Genomic DNA, 14414 nt, shown 5'->3' with positions numbered 1-14414 from the left:
ATAAGGGAACACTTTATTAAGTCTGTTTACGATTGAGTTTAGATCAGCTTAACAGTTTATTTAATTGGATGTCTTCTAAAATAAGGATGAAGTAAACTGACTGCCAAGAGTAACAACAGTTGTTACCTGCGTATTACTGTAGGCTGCTAAGTAAATACTTTGCCATGTTAAATACCCATTGTTGCGGGTGTAGTAGTAACAGGTGGTGACCTGATGTAAGCTATTAAGTAGGGGGAAAAAGTTATCACTTCTCTTAGTGCTGGCACTGATTCTCTTCACTGATTCTGTATTAGACTAATCTCACCCTATTAAGAATGAGGGAAGAAGCTACTTCAGCCTAAAAGAGTTTGAAGATCTAAACTAATGACCAAACCCTGATAGCCTACATTAGGCTAGGGTTGTTGTTTATTATGTCTTATGTTAAAGCTCAGAGAAAGGCAAACTCACAAACTGTCAAAGCAGCGTTTTATTGCACAGTGGTCTCTTAAAGCATCAAATTATATTAACACATTAGCATTGCATATTGTTTCATTTGAGACTAACCAGAGTGAGCTTCTAAGAGAGTATTAAGATGGACTAGATATAAAGCACCCTCTAGTGAAGAAAGTGGTTATAACAGCAAACCACACAGTGGACATAAATAAATGATACAGGTCTGCAGAGCCAGAGCCTGCAGTTTCAGGACCATAGTTCTGTGACCACATTTCTAGGACCTTTGTGTTGTTGTGACATTTAGGAATAGGGTTAGGGTTAAGGTTAAACACTTGGAATTATGGTCACAGTGAGTGACCATAGGTGCAGTTGGTAGGAGCAGGGTACTTATCAGTAATTACTCATCTGTAATTTAAGTAATTTGAGATTATGGCCAAATCTCTGTGTTTTCCAATGCATTTGTATCAAACAATATTATTCCCCTTCAATTTCGTTATGACGGGCCAATCAGAGCTACTCTTTGACCCTCTGTCCTTCTTGATCTGGCGGCAGCCCCGACTAAGTCGGCCTGATTGGCTGGGAATGGGTAGTGTTGACATTCTATATCTCTCTCCGAACTGATGTTTATATCACGACTACCAACAGCAGCTTTAAGTCACACTTGACTCAAGACAGAATACATTCAAAATGAGTTTTACCTTTTTGTTCTAATATCAAATAAAAGTACAAGAACGGTTTCACATGGTTCCATTCACTACACATTTTGGGTAAACATCACTCCATAACCATGAAAAGTGCCCCATCATCTGCTAACCTCATAACTTAAGACAGTCTACCAACAGCTGTGATGACACATTGATTAATTGTGAACTATGCCACCTTTATTTAGAACAGGTTAATTTGATGATCAATTCCTGGCAACCAGCTCTAGAAATATGAATTTGTTCTGGTTTCTTCACTCCCTGAGGACACTACACTGAATATTCTGTGTTGGGGACAAGACACTTGATGAAGTTATTTCAGGCTTAGGAGAACACTGAGAGACATTTTCTGATTTTTTACAGACCAGACAATATACTACAGTATGCTGCTAGTACATCTAAGCTACAGTGACCACTTGGGTTTTAATTAACAACTTCTTCAGTGGACGGTGTTGGCAACTTTATATAGTTTGTCAGAACTACATATGACACTTTTAGGGTCAAGTATTCAGGAATAACAACCTTTGTCTGCTAATAACGATGACATGTTGTCTTTGAGGTTCTGTTAGATATAAATGCTTGTGGAATATATCAGCTTTATGGAAAAAGGAGAAGGAAGAATTCATTAAGTGTTAAAGTCCTTGGGGGTAAATCTCAATTTTAGAAACTTAATGAAATGAGACAATTTTAAAACAATACACAAATCAGCTTCATCACATCAGTTTCCTGAATATTCTGTTACTTTCTTCTTCACTAAGTATTTCAGGAATCTATATACATTGACCAGTTTAACCAACAAAGAATTCCTACATTTACATACTGAGCATAGAGTAAATAACACTTAATTATACTTCACGATAGAGGTCACACATTTATTTGGTTTACATTTCATCAAATTAAATTAATAGGATTTAATCTTCCAGAATATTTCTTACCTCTGAAATGAGTGAGCACACTACTGCATGTAGAGTAGAAAACATGTTAGTTGAGTTGTTATCTAATCTCCTTCCAATGCTGCCAACGGCCAACGCCTCCACCCACTCAAACCAGAGATGACACAGAAATATTGTGTGCACACATGTCATGAATGAACATCTAAACGGGCACTGTCATATTTGAGTCAGCAGACTTTTGAATGCAGTTTTGACCTGTGCGTGTGTGTGTGTGTGGGTGTGTGTGTGTTTGTGTGGGCATGGTAGGTGTCTGTGTGTGTGTTTGTGTATGTGTGAGAGGGAGAGGGAGCTCAATGAATTTTGAGGACTGTGTTCAGAAGAGAGAAGAAAGGAGTTCCATGGTAATTAAGTAATCTTCAAGGTTAAAGAGTCTGTAGGAGGTCTGCGGCATTTTACGTAGCAGAGGTAGTTCATCATCATCGTCACCAGCATCATCATCATCCTCCTCATCATCTTCATCATCATCATCTGACTCCTGTCTTGATGTCTGATGCCTTTAGATTTCTCTTCCAAACTGGTGGGATCTGTAACACAAACAGTAGAAAAGATACTTAGGATGATCTTGAACCATACCTTCATTTAGCATTATAAAACTATAAAATTAAATCATGTTGTCTTAATACAGGCGTACTATCACTACCATACCAGATGCTAATATTGCACACATTGAACGTTTTAGAAATACATTATAATACTAAAATTCAATAGATTACAGAAAATAATATTAGCCAGTGTGAAATTACATGTATGTGTCTATTTGACACATACTAGTGGCGGTACAGAGGGCTCCAAGTGTCGTCCCAGGAATGACAGCAGCCGTCTCCATATCAGTCCGCTGCCCAAAAACATGAAGCCTGTCACCAGCCAAAACACACGAGGGTCCTGGTGAAAGAAAATGACAAAAATACATACACAGTTTATAATTATGGAGGCAGCAGTAGCTCAGTCTGAAGGGACTTAGCTTGTGAACCAGAGGGTCATATATTTAAGTCCCAGCATGAGCCAAAGTATGAAAGGTATCAGGACATAGAAGTTTGTCTTCTGATTATTATTACTAGTATATAAATAGATATGTGCATTATGCAAACAGAGATACGTGGACAAACAGAAATAAAGGCTGAAACATTTTAGCAACACTTAGAAGTCAAAAATATGAAACCAGAGAGAAGATTGTCAGCATGCACAAGTCCATAAACTACAAAATGACATGAATTATTTAAATCAAATCAAAAATGGAAATCCAATTCTCTACAGATGGATGTGTTTTACAATTAAGTCATTTAATCTTTATTATGTAACAAACATTAATTAGCAGCATTCTGAGCTTTAAGTTAAAGTTGAGTTTATCAGGCCTATAAGAAAAAGAAACAGTAAGGGTTACAGACACATAAAATCAGTGACTAGCAAGGTAATCCTCGTACATGGAAAGGTGGACATAATAAGACATATTAATTAAACAGGGAGCTGTCTTACCTCCTCGAAGTTGGATGTCAAATTCATACCAAAGGCCACTCCTATCAGACCAAATAACGTAAGGGAGAAGGAACCCATCGTCAGCTGCAGGTTCAGGCGCATCATCACGTTACGATGGCTGGAAAGAGACAGACGGTGCATGAAATGCCTACAAGTCATTTTTAGGGTCAGCTTTGAGGAGAGGCTCATCATCTTTTAAGTGTCTAAACATAAAGGTTGAATTCCTGTATAAACACTGAAAAAGGCTGTGAGTCTATCTTTTTTAATGTGGTAATAAAAAAGGTATGACTGAGGTTGAATGAATGACCAGTTTTAACAAGACAGCTTTAATTACAGGCCTCATGCTCTGTTTTGAGCTCACTTCTGTCCAAATAACCATACTTACAGTAAATGTTGTATACACAATTTGTGTGTTTGTATGTGTGAGTGTACCTGTCCAGATTGATAAAGATAACACTCTCAGAGTCGTCTATCAACCCTTTGAGCTCTCTGGTCTTGTTTCCCAGCTCCTCGGCCTGTGTAAAGTAGAACATCGTAAGAGGTCAATATAAAGCTAGAAAATGTTGTCAGATGTAAATTATCTAATTAAAAAAAAAACAACTTTTATTTAAAAACAAAAGTGAATTTTTTTTTTCTATTAAACTATTCATCACTTTACCTGCATATAGTAATTCTCCAACAACAGTTCCATCTCCTCAGCGTGGTCAATACCCAAGCTACTCTCCTCACTAGTGAAACAAGAAAGACAGGATGACATAAAAATACAGGTCAAAGAAAAGCTCAAAATGTTCTTTTACATGTATATGGGTGTATCTGGATATATATGGATGTACATTTGTTTTTTTGTTTTTTTTTCTATACTTATTGCCCTTTTATCTTTTTTAATTATTATTATTTTTTGATATTCACCTACTCATCGTATTGTAATTTCACTATTCTTTATTTTCCTGTTTGAGTACTTGTCAATCTTTTATTTTAAGTTACTATCACATATTGGCTTTTTTATTTTTTATTTTATTCATTTACTTAATATGTTTCTTGTACAAAAACGTCACTTTCTTGAATTGTTTGCACTGATCTTTTTTTTGTAATGTGTCAAAATCTAAATAAAAAGATCTTTGGAAAAAAAACCAAAAAAAAACAAACATGTTCTTTTACATCCTGTGAGTATCAGCTCTATCTTCAGAACTATTGGTAAGCTAGGGAGTTCATCCCTCACTTGGACTCAACCACTTAAAAAAATGTACTCAAACATGCCTTTACCATGTCATGTGACATTCTGCGTCAAACACGAAAAAAATATATAACCAGGAAACTGCACATAAACGTGACATCCAGAAATTCACATTATAGACAGTTGATTTTCTATTACACTTCTTCTGCTGCAGAAACGCAACATGAGACCGTACAGGAAAACTGTACTTAAAAAGGGGGGAAAGTTTGAATGGAGAGAAAGAAATATTCCTATTTAAACTGCTGCAACTGCCTTGTAGTTTTTTAAGACAACTGCTTTTTGCATTCATAAAATGACTGTCGGTGTCTGCGTAACGTACAAAACTCTTGGGTCTGTCCACTTGGTGAGACAAAGTTCCTCAATGATTTCATCCTCGTCCAAAATCTTCAGCAAGGAATCCTTAAAAACTTTGATGTCCGTCTCTAACTCTGACAGGCTGTCAAAAAGAGAGAAAAGACAGAGCTGAGCAAGAGGAAACAAACTATGTGAACATGTGCCGGAAATGTTTAGATGCCATATGTGAATAATGAGCTCTATGAATGTTGTTGCAAAAGATGGGAGGTTATTTTAATCCAGAATGGCTGATCCAGTACTGCATCAATAATACAGGGAAGCATTTCATATCTACCGTGCATGCAAACCCATGTCAGTGTTACCTCTTGCTGTTCTGCAGCAGTATATGTAGTTTGCTTCTATCAGCAGAAAGTATTTTTGGATCCACAAGTGATTCCAAGGTGTCCAACATTACTGGTTCGACATCATTCAGTTGCGCTTGCAGCATGTTAACCTGTTGACACACAGTGACTCATAAATGCACAATCACTCTTAATCTTATTTAGGAAAAAGCCTTATCAATCTGCGTGTCCTTAAATTACAGGCAGCTTTCATCTGGGTTAGAACACGCTTAAATACACCGACACACAAACAGAGTGTGTGTGACCTGCCTCACCTTGTGCTGCAGTATGGCCTCCAGTGCTCTGAACTCAAAGGGCAAGGAGTGAGTCTGCGATGCTAGCTGAGGGGCCAGCTCCAGTACCAACCAACGCTCCAATCCAAGACCACGGAAATCCAACACCAACAGGGATTGCGGGGTGATGATGGCTTTCAAAGTCTGTGGAGAAGCAGAAAGACGAACCACTTTCATAACACCAAAACCTGTACATGAAAAGGTAATTTGTGATAAAATATGTAATCTTCATTTCAAAATGTAAGGCAATTCATCAAAATCACGAGTACTGATATCAAAAATATTTTAAAGCAATTGATGCAAGGTTTTTATATGGTTCTATCTGTGTAACATGTGCTTCTATGTTGTTGTGAATTTGTCAGGCCTCAGAGTGCTGAACTAAATTCAAATAGCATCAGTCCAAATAGTTGACTCTGATCTGTAAATATTTGCAGTGACCGACCTGACCAGTGAAAAGCTCTTTTTGCGCAACTACAGTCCCTGATGTGTTTGCCTGCTGATGCAGCAGGAAGACACCAAAAACATTAGCACCAATCAGGGATTTGCACACTGTGCAAAGGTAGATAATCCTGAGAAGCAACTGCAGTACAGAAGGATTTATGTGTTTCAGGTATAGTACCAGCAAAGCTCTGTTACTGTGTTGTAGTTTAGCAAAGCTTAAGATCATTTGTTGAGGTAGTTTATTCTGTTGTGGATGTAACTCTAGTTGAAACTGCTTCTGTTGTAGGTAGGAAAGAAATACTGAATGTTGACATATTGTATATACATTTTTTTTAATATCAAATGTTAGTTTCTATTCTACAAGAAGGATATATAAAAAGGACTGACTCCAGGCCTGCAGCTTTAACATACGTCCCTCTAATAAAGTAAAAAGATTTGCCTTCTTTCAGCCCCGTTCAATGTATTTTAATGTTAAAGTGTGTGCATAAAACAGTGACTATAGGGGGGAGATTATCTACCCCTGAACTAAATTTAGACCCTGGGTCCACCAGTCGAAATGCACGTAGTTCCAGGGTTGAAAAACGCCTTATAGCTTATAACAAAGCACAATAGGGACAGTACAAGAAAAGAACAATTTGCAGTAAAAGTAGAAAAGAAACATACACAACTGTATTTTCTTCTTATATTCTCTTTTTTTTTTTTAAATGAAACATCAATCAAATACTCTATCTCCCAGCAGGATGTCTGTGAAGCTGCTCTATCTCTGCCTGCTGCTGGGTGTGTTTTGTCCCGGCTGGGCCAAAGAACAAAAGTGTCTCAAATCTGCCTCCAACTGTGAAGAGTGCCTCCAGTCTGGGCCTGAGTGTGCCTGGTGCATCGCTTCTCAATCAGCTGTCCGCTGTCACACCTCGAAGGGCCTGCACAGATTAGGCTGTCATGAGAGTAATATTTACAACCCTCAGGGCCGGGTGGAGGTGGTCCAGAATGACAGCAGGTAAATATATTTAAAGCTCCTGTGAGGAAGTGTAACTTTGCAATCATTTTGGCTCCCCTATTGACAAAGTGGTACCTATGATCCAGGGGCGGAGCTAGAATCTCAGCACATAGGGGGCGGAGCATCCTCAAGGTGGCCTTCTGATAGTCAAATTCACAACTGTAAAACAGCTGATATATTCTCTTCTTTTATCTATAAAAACACAAATTTTCACTTATTGATCCAAGACATCCCATGTGTAAGAAAACATACAGTGGAACGCATGTCGCGTTCAAATGTTTCAGCTGCACCAAGGACAGCACACAGCGCTCAATGTGCATTAAAAATAAATGGTTCTGTACCGACGCTGATGGACAGTGACAGGCAGGTGCATTGTCCAGTACTGTCTTTCTCAGGAATAACAAAAATAAAAACAGACACAGCAGTCTAACACAGTAAAGTGTCCTGTCAAAAAAGTAGCTGAGTAGGGGGGCCCTACTGAGCATGGGCTAGCTCCGGAATTACTAGAAGTCACACACACACTGATTCAAAAAAGACCATCATAACAGCAGAAATAAACATGTTTACAACCTGGTACAAAAGACAAGGGTAGCCTTGATAGCTCATTTCTCGATCGACACACACTGTACAGGGGTGAATTTTTTCATAACGTGGTACTTTCAAAGATATTGAGATTACAAGTCTTCCAATGAGAGGCACAGCTGACTTGATTGACCGGCAGGAACACTGTAGCTGTTGGCTAGGAGGCTCAAAGCCCGCCTCTTTAAGTCAAACTCACTCAACAGCAGCAATATGGCTGCCGCCAATGATTGGCTTCAAAACAGCGCTTCAGACACAGATGGGTGACGTCCCGGATACTAGGTCCATTATTTATACAGTCTTTGGTTTTAACAAATATCTCACACTGCTTTCTGATATAAGTCAAATGTATCACTACTTCAGAATCTTTGCCACAGGAAATGTAAAAAAAAAATTGTCTGCAGTTAATCACATCATCTGACACCTATCCCCCAGCAACGATTTGGGAATCGATAATTACAAAGTAGAAACAATCAGTCTTTTGCTGATCTTGATGCTTTTGCTGTTCCTTATATATAAATCAGTTTTAATTCCAGTCTGATTCAGAACCAGCTAAAAACTCCTCACTTTACTTTCCTAACTCGCTTTACACTTAATATTTCAAATACAGTTCACTTCATAGTCACTGTTTTCTGTAGGACTGACTTAAGGTCTTCAGTATTGATCTTTCTGCTCAAAACTACTCAACTTCTACAGCACTGAACCAGCAAACGCAGGGGCTTTGTTCCTGCAGCCGCAGGAGCTCTCGCTCAGCTTGAGACCAGGTGTGAGCCAGTCTTTTCCTGTTACCATCACCATGCCAACAGACCAGCCGATCACAGAGCTCAACATGGACACAAGCCCTGTGCCAGAGGGAGTCAACATCACATTTAATACTATTACAAACGGGAACCCCCTTGTCATACAGGTTGAACATAACAAGTTTCCTTTATCATTTTTACTCTTTTAAAATATGACACAGTGTACAAATGACCTTTGTTTCTTTAGGTGAATGCCCCACTGGGATTGATGACTCAACCCAGAAGCAGAACCTAACTGGACCCTGGTCTGTCCACATCACGCCCAGAGGCTCTTTACTGGGTGTGAAGTTAGAAATCACTTTAGAGTGTGAGTACCATCTCAGAAACTTGCTGAATCAGCAGAGTAACACGAACAAAACGTAAACAGGCAACAAGACAAAATGAGCCCTAAAGACTAAAATACTCTGCATGCTTCCCAAAGAGGACTCATGTTTCTGTTCGAATGTCTTGTGTGAAAAGTAAGGCAGAATTTTTTTGTCTCCTCAGGTCAGTGTGACTGCACAAGCAACCGTGAGGCAAACAGTCCTGTCTGCAGAGGCCGTGGGACTCTTGTGTGTGGTCAGTGTGAGTGCAATGAGTCTTACACTGGACCACAGTGCCAGACTAATTCATCTTTTCCCATAAACGAGGACTCTTGCCGCTCAGGCCCGAATGCCCCCGTGTGCAGCGGTAGAGGTGTATGTGTGGAGGGCTTCTGTGAATGTGAGAGGCGAGTGAACCCGGCAGAAAGATACAGCGGAAGTTACTGCGAGTGCAGCAACTTTGACTGTCCGATGCACAACCGCAGGTTCGATTATTAATTCATCATAGACTCTCTTTTCTTTAAATTCTACTTCACTGCGGGGAAACATGTAAAATACAGAAATGTCTAATCTAACAGATTATGTGGAGGTCAAGGGAAGTGCGAGTGTGGGAACTGCATTTGTGATCCTGGCTGGACGGACGAGGAATGCGGCTGCTCCATGGACACAGCTCCCTGTATGGCAACAAACGAGATGGTGTGTAACGGTAAAGGGAACTGCCAGTGTGGAGTGTGTGTATGTAGCGCACCGTACTTAGGGGAGTTCTGCGAGATCTGCCCGTTCTGTGAAAGCAAATGTGTGAAGCACGCCGACTGTGTGGAGTGTCTGGCATTCAAGACAGGACCAAAGAAGGACACGTGAGAACTCGTTCATTAATAAACAAAAAATAGAAATCAATTTAGAAAAATTAAGCTTATTAAAATGTATATTTAACTTAAGAATCCACTTACCTAATCATCTTTTTAATCTATCTATCTATCTATCTATCGTAGTAAAATTTATTTAACTGTTGTATTCTGCTCAACATCAGGTGTGAACAAGACTGCGGCGACCTCACCCTCAGAATGACAGACACTCAACCTGATTCATCTCCACAAGGTGAAACTCTATGCAAAATGCTGACTGAGGACTATTGTGTTTTCTACTTCTCCTTATCAAGAGTGCGGTCTATAAGACAAACAGCTTCTATGTGGAAAACTAAACAATGTCCCAGATCACTTTAGAAACAATGAACCAGCATGATGTGAGGAGCTCCATTTCTTATTTTTCCCCTGAATTTAATGTCATCATAGTAAGCTCCCTGAGTCCTTTTTTTTCTTAGTACCTGTAGATTATTTTACACCATTAGTTAATACTGGTGATTAGAAAAAAAAGCAGTTTTGTAATTATCGCTTGTGATCAAAACATTGTTCCTGATCAGCAGGTAAATAAGAGTTGATGAACTATTCCTTTGAAAACTGTCTCATTAAGCACAAGGTTTACTAAAGTGAGTGTACCTCCATCTTTTTTTTTTTTTTTTTAATTTATCTTTTTTTCCTTTTATGTATTTGCATGAATAAATAACATGGGATCATCATCGGTGTTACAGTCAAGGACATACTATTCTTTTACACTTACATCATATGCCATACTATTCAAGGTGCATACACATTCCATTTTTCCCAGCGTTCAATACATTTTTCCAACTAAAGTCTTAAAACAAAAGTAAGTCTCTCCATAGAGTAGATCTCTTTAACGATCCCGCACCACTGGTCCACTGTTGGGGGACCTAGTTGCAACCATTTTCTAGTTATTGCTTTCCTGCTACTTGCCCAAAAGTATCTTCAATAGGTATCTATCTTTCTGTAGGACTGTTTCTGGTATTCTACCGAGATATAAAGTAACAAAAGAAAAATCTAAATCCACCCCTATTATTTTATTTCTCTCGGTAGCCACCTCTCTCCAGTTAGGCTGGATTTTCGGGCAGGCCCAGAAAACATGAAAGGGATTAGCCATAGATGTACCACATTGTCTCCAACAGAAGTCTCGGCTCTGAGTGCCTGTTTGCAGAGCTGTTATTTTAGGGGTTATAAAAAATCTCACCACATTCTTCCAGCCGAATTCTCTCAAAGACCTTGAGTTTGCAGTGGTTGGTTGTGTCTCACATATTTCCATCCAGATTTCTTCTGGTATTCGTATTTCTGACTCCCTCTCCCATTTTCATTTAATGTATGTTGTGGAGCGATTTTTAGAGGCTTGTATACTTTCATATATTCTTGAGACCAACTTTTTATTGTGTTTTTTTTTGGTATGCATCATGAAATATATAAATCATATTGGGCGTACCTCCATCTTAATGATGATGCAGTTGCTTCGAGCAGTGAGACTTGTGCTGTGCTGAAAGCGGAGGTCTCTGGCCTGAAGACTAAGCTCCTGACAAAGCTCAGTTTTCTTCTTCTCTGTAAGGGAGAGAAATATGAAGTAAGTGAAACAGAGAAAATAATCTGCTGAAATCACTGCTTTAAGCATTTAAAAGTTTGTTGCTCAGAAAAAAATCACACTTGATGCAGTTAAGACATGTTTATGATATTCAGAAAGAAATGTGTCAGATGTCGATGATTAGAACATAAATTCTGATGTTTTATGATAAATGGTAACCTTGAGAGTAGAGCTGGGCGATATTGAAAAAGATGTTATCGCGATAACATTTTTCATATCAGTCGATATTGATAATTATCAGGATAAATATCAAATCATTATTTTTTTTACATTTAAAGGCAGATTTTTTAAAGTTTAAGAAATCAGATGGTTAGCTTTTATCTTGATTTAATTCTCTGATAAGCTTCTTGAATCCCTCATTGTTGACCATTTTTTTGTGTAAGATGAGATTTTTGTGAAGTTTTAGTTTGTAGATTCTTAATTTTCTCAGGTTGAGGTAATTTACATAATTTGATTTAAATTTACAACAAAGATATATCACGTTGTATACTCTGTATCAGTTCCTAGAGTATTGTTGTGAGTAGTGCACTCCCTTTTAAGGTTATTATGGATTACAGGCTTTTAAATACTGTATATCACATTTTTATCGTACATTTGTTATATTTATATCGAGAAAAATGATATCATCATCATTATCGCCATTGAATTACCGCCCAGCCTTTCTTGAGAGTGGTTATATGAGAGGACAAAAAAGATATCAATCAACAGTCTTAAACACTTACCAAAAGATGTTACATTTCCATCTTGGTCAAACTTCATCTGTGAAAAGAATCAACAAAAGCTGCTTACCTTCCTCTAGTAATCACAGTTATCTCAAAAGTGTCACTCTACAGTATTCAAACACATAAAAAGGTCAGTTAATCTTCATAGGTTTGATCGTGTATTTGGAAAATCGTAGTTCAATTTAACTGTCAAACAGTCAACCTCAGTTTCTCCAAAAGCAGTTTGCTATTCAGCACAACAGTAGACCTTATTTATTTCTTTATGCTGAATGGCCTTGCTGTATCTCTTACCACAACAAAAGCAGGGGACACACTGGACACAGGGGTGTCAGTCATTCTGTGACGCACAAATGACACTGTTGAAACAAAAGACAAAGTTAAACCATATTTTTGGAAAAATATTTCGAACATTAGTGGGACAATTAAAGAGTTTGAAGCAATTTTAAAATTTTCTGTTCAACATATTTTTTTGCAAAAGCAGAAAAGAGAGCCAAAAACTAAATACACTATGGTCTATAACTGTTTCTCAGAGGCCAATATTTAAGTATTTAAAATAAATAACAACATACAGTAAATGGGTATCATATTCAATTTTACCCATAAATATGTGACATTAAAAATATATGTTTGGTAATTCAAACTTGGACAAAAATATGCATAAATGTCCAATCTAGAGCTCATGACCTTCAACCAATCAGCTTCTCCGGACTGCAAATCCCCAAAGTAATGTATCTGTTGTCAGCTAACATCAGTCAATAAAGAGGCCAGCCAAGTTATCAGACAGACTACGATTGAGATATTTCTTTAAATTTGAAAACATAACAAACACTGTAATCAGGATATTGTGTGTTTAGTTATCATTAAATATAAGACTGTCAAAACTGAACGTACTTAGTTCCCCTGTAGAGACAGATTGTGTGTTTCCCCTTCATGCAGTATGAATCTACAGTTTCACATTCTTACCTGACCCTGTTGCACCTCCTGGCAGCATGCTCTCCTTTCTCTGTAGAACATTCTGAGATCTTTTGGGTTGAAATCTTGAAGAAGGCAGTGTTTGTCTGCAAAGTGCATATGAACCAATATCACAGTAGCTCCGGGCGGTCAATGCCAGTTTCCTATTCCCAAGTGGCACAGTGAACTTTAGTGGGTGGACTTTTGTACGAGCACTACAAAGTATAACTGTCCCACATATTCTTGAGAAAAAGGGAGAAGCGGTGCTAAAAAGGCGTTTTGCATAAAAGTTCCCAACAAATGGTTGATGTATCTTTGTGCAGCTCGTACTGCTGTCCAGCAGCACCCTGAGAAGCTTCCTCTCCACACCAGCACAGCACGCTGCCTTCACACACACTGCCATAGTCGGTTTGAAGGTCTGACCACACAGATTCAGCAATATCATAAACCGTGCATGAACAACACGATGTGGTGATGGGGCAGAGGACGGCGGGCTGTTTCCTCCATAAGAAAGCACACAAGGGATTAACACAACACAGACTGGAACTTCAACAGTGCCCTCGAGATGTCTGACAGATGGTCTGCTGGAGGAGACATCCCAGACCTGCAGGGATGACAGTGATAAACAGTTACAATCTGAGAGGAGATATGGGTTCAACTTGGCAACTGTAATACCAGCTACACTTTGTCTGAGCTTGGCTAAATATGAATTTGTCCTCACATTTGTTCAAGAGTGCTTTGCAGCTCTGCATGTTATGCTAGTTTTGTTAGCCGCTAATATCAGGGACAGTTTGTGCTCTTTAAGTACTTATCAATTTAAAGATCGTGATGACAGTAAAATAAGACACAAGTAACACTGGTCAGTTACCTGTCGCTAGCTACAGATTCCCCTGAATTAACACATTAGGCTGTGTTTCAGTCCAACAACACTGTTGTTCAGGTTTGCATGATGGATCAAACTAGCATACAGGAGGACAGGGGCTGCGCTGCGCATGACCAGAATGCATCGCGCCGAGAAAGACCAACTGCCGAAGATCGTCTCCAGTTAAGTGTATCACTCAGACAGCAAAACTGAGCATATGTTATACAGGTAGAGCCCATAGACCAGGGGTGTCCAAAGTACGGCCCGGGGGCCAATTGCGGCCCCAGGTCCATTTATTTATGGCCCCAAGTTTCCATCTTAAATTGTGTTATTTATAGCAAAGAAATTAATCAGTTTCTTTCTACAAACAAAACTAAAGTCAATCTAGAAACGTCTCAAAAAGCTTCATATGGACTACCTGTCTAAAGCCAAAGCTCTGGGAATTCTGCAAGGCGGCAATAAAGAAGAAACACAAGGACTCTTAAAGTTGACAAGTTTTCAAATTAATGTTTTTATCATGATGTG

At 38.7% G+C, this 14414-nt stretch overlaps 1 protein-coding gene across 1 annotated transcript; it reads right to left on the bottom strand.

The window, feature by feature from the left end:
• Positions 1–448: 448 nt before the first annotated feature.
• Positions 449–14044, bottom strand: mrs2 (magnesium transporter MRS2). The gene is made up of 13 exons (XM_034697125.1): positions 13896–14044; positions 13040–13631; positions 12368–12432; positions 12077–12113; positions 11202–11314; positions 5743–5904; positions 5450–5580; positions 5113–5229; positions 4218–4287; positions 3992–4074; positions 3560–3677; positions 2855–2968; positions 449–2610 (listed from the first exon to the last, which is right to left on the bottom strand). Exons 2-13 carry the CDS (start codon positions 13470–13472, stop codon positions 2551–2553), a joined length of 1503 nt encoding a protein of 500 aa, XP_034553016.1. The 5' UTR covers positions 13473–13631; positions 13896–14044; the 3' UTR covers positions 449–2550.
• Between the last annotated feature and the right edge of the window lie 370 nt (positions 14045–14414).

Source organism: Notolabrus celidotus, chromosome 12 (genome assembly GCF_009762535.1).
Source record: "Notolabrus celidotus isolate fNotCel1 chromosome 12, fNotCel1.pri, whole genome shotgun sequence".
NCBI classification, from domain to species: domain Eukaryota; kingdom Metazoa; phylum Chordata; class Actinopteri; order Labriformes; family Labridae; genus Notolabrus; species Notolabrus celidotus.
Note: the sequence above shows the minus strand (reverse complement) of the source record. Positions and strands in the feature narration are given on the sequence as shown.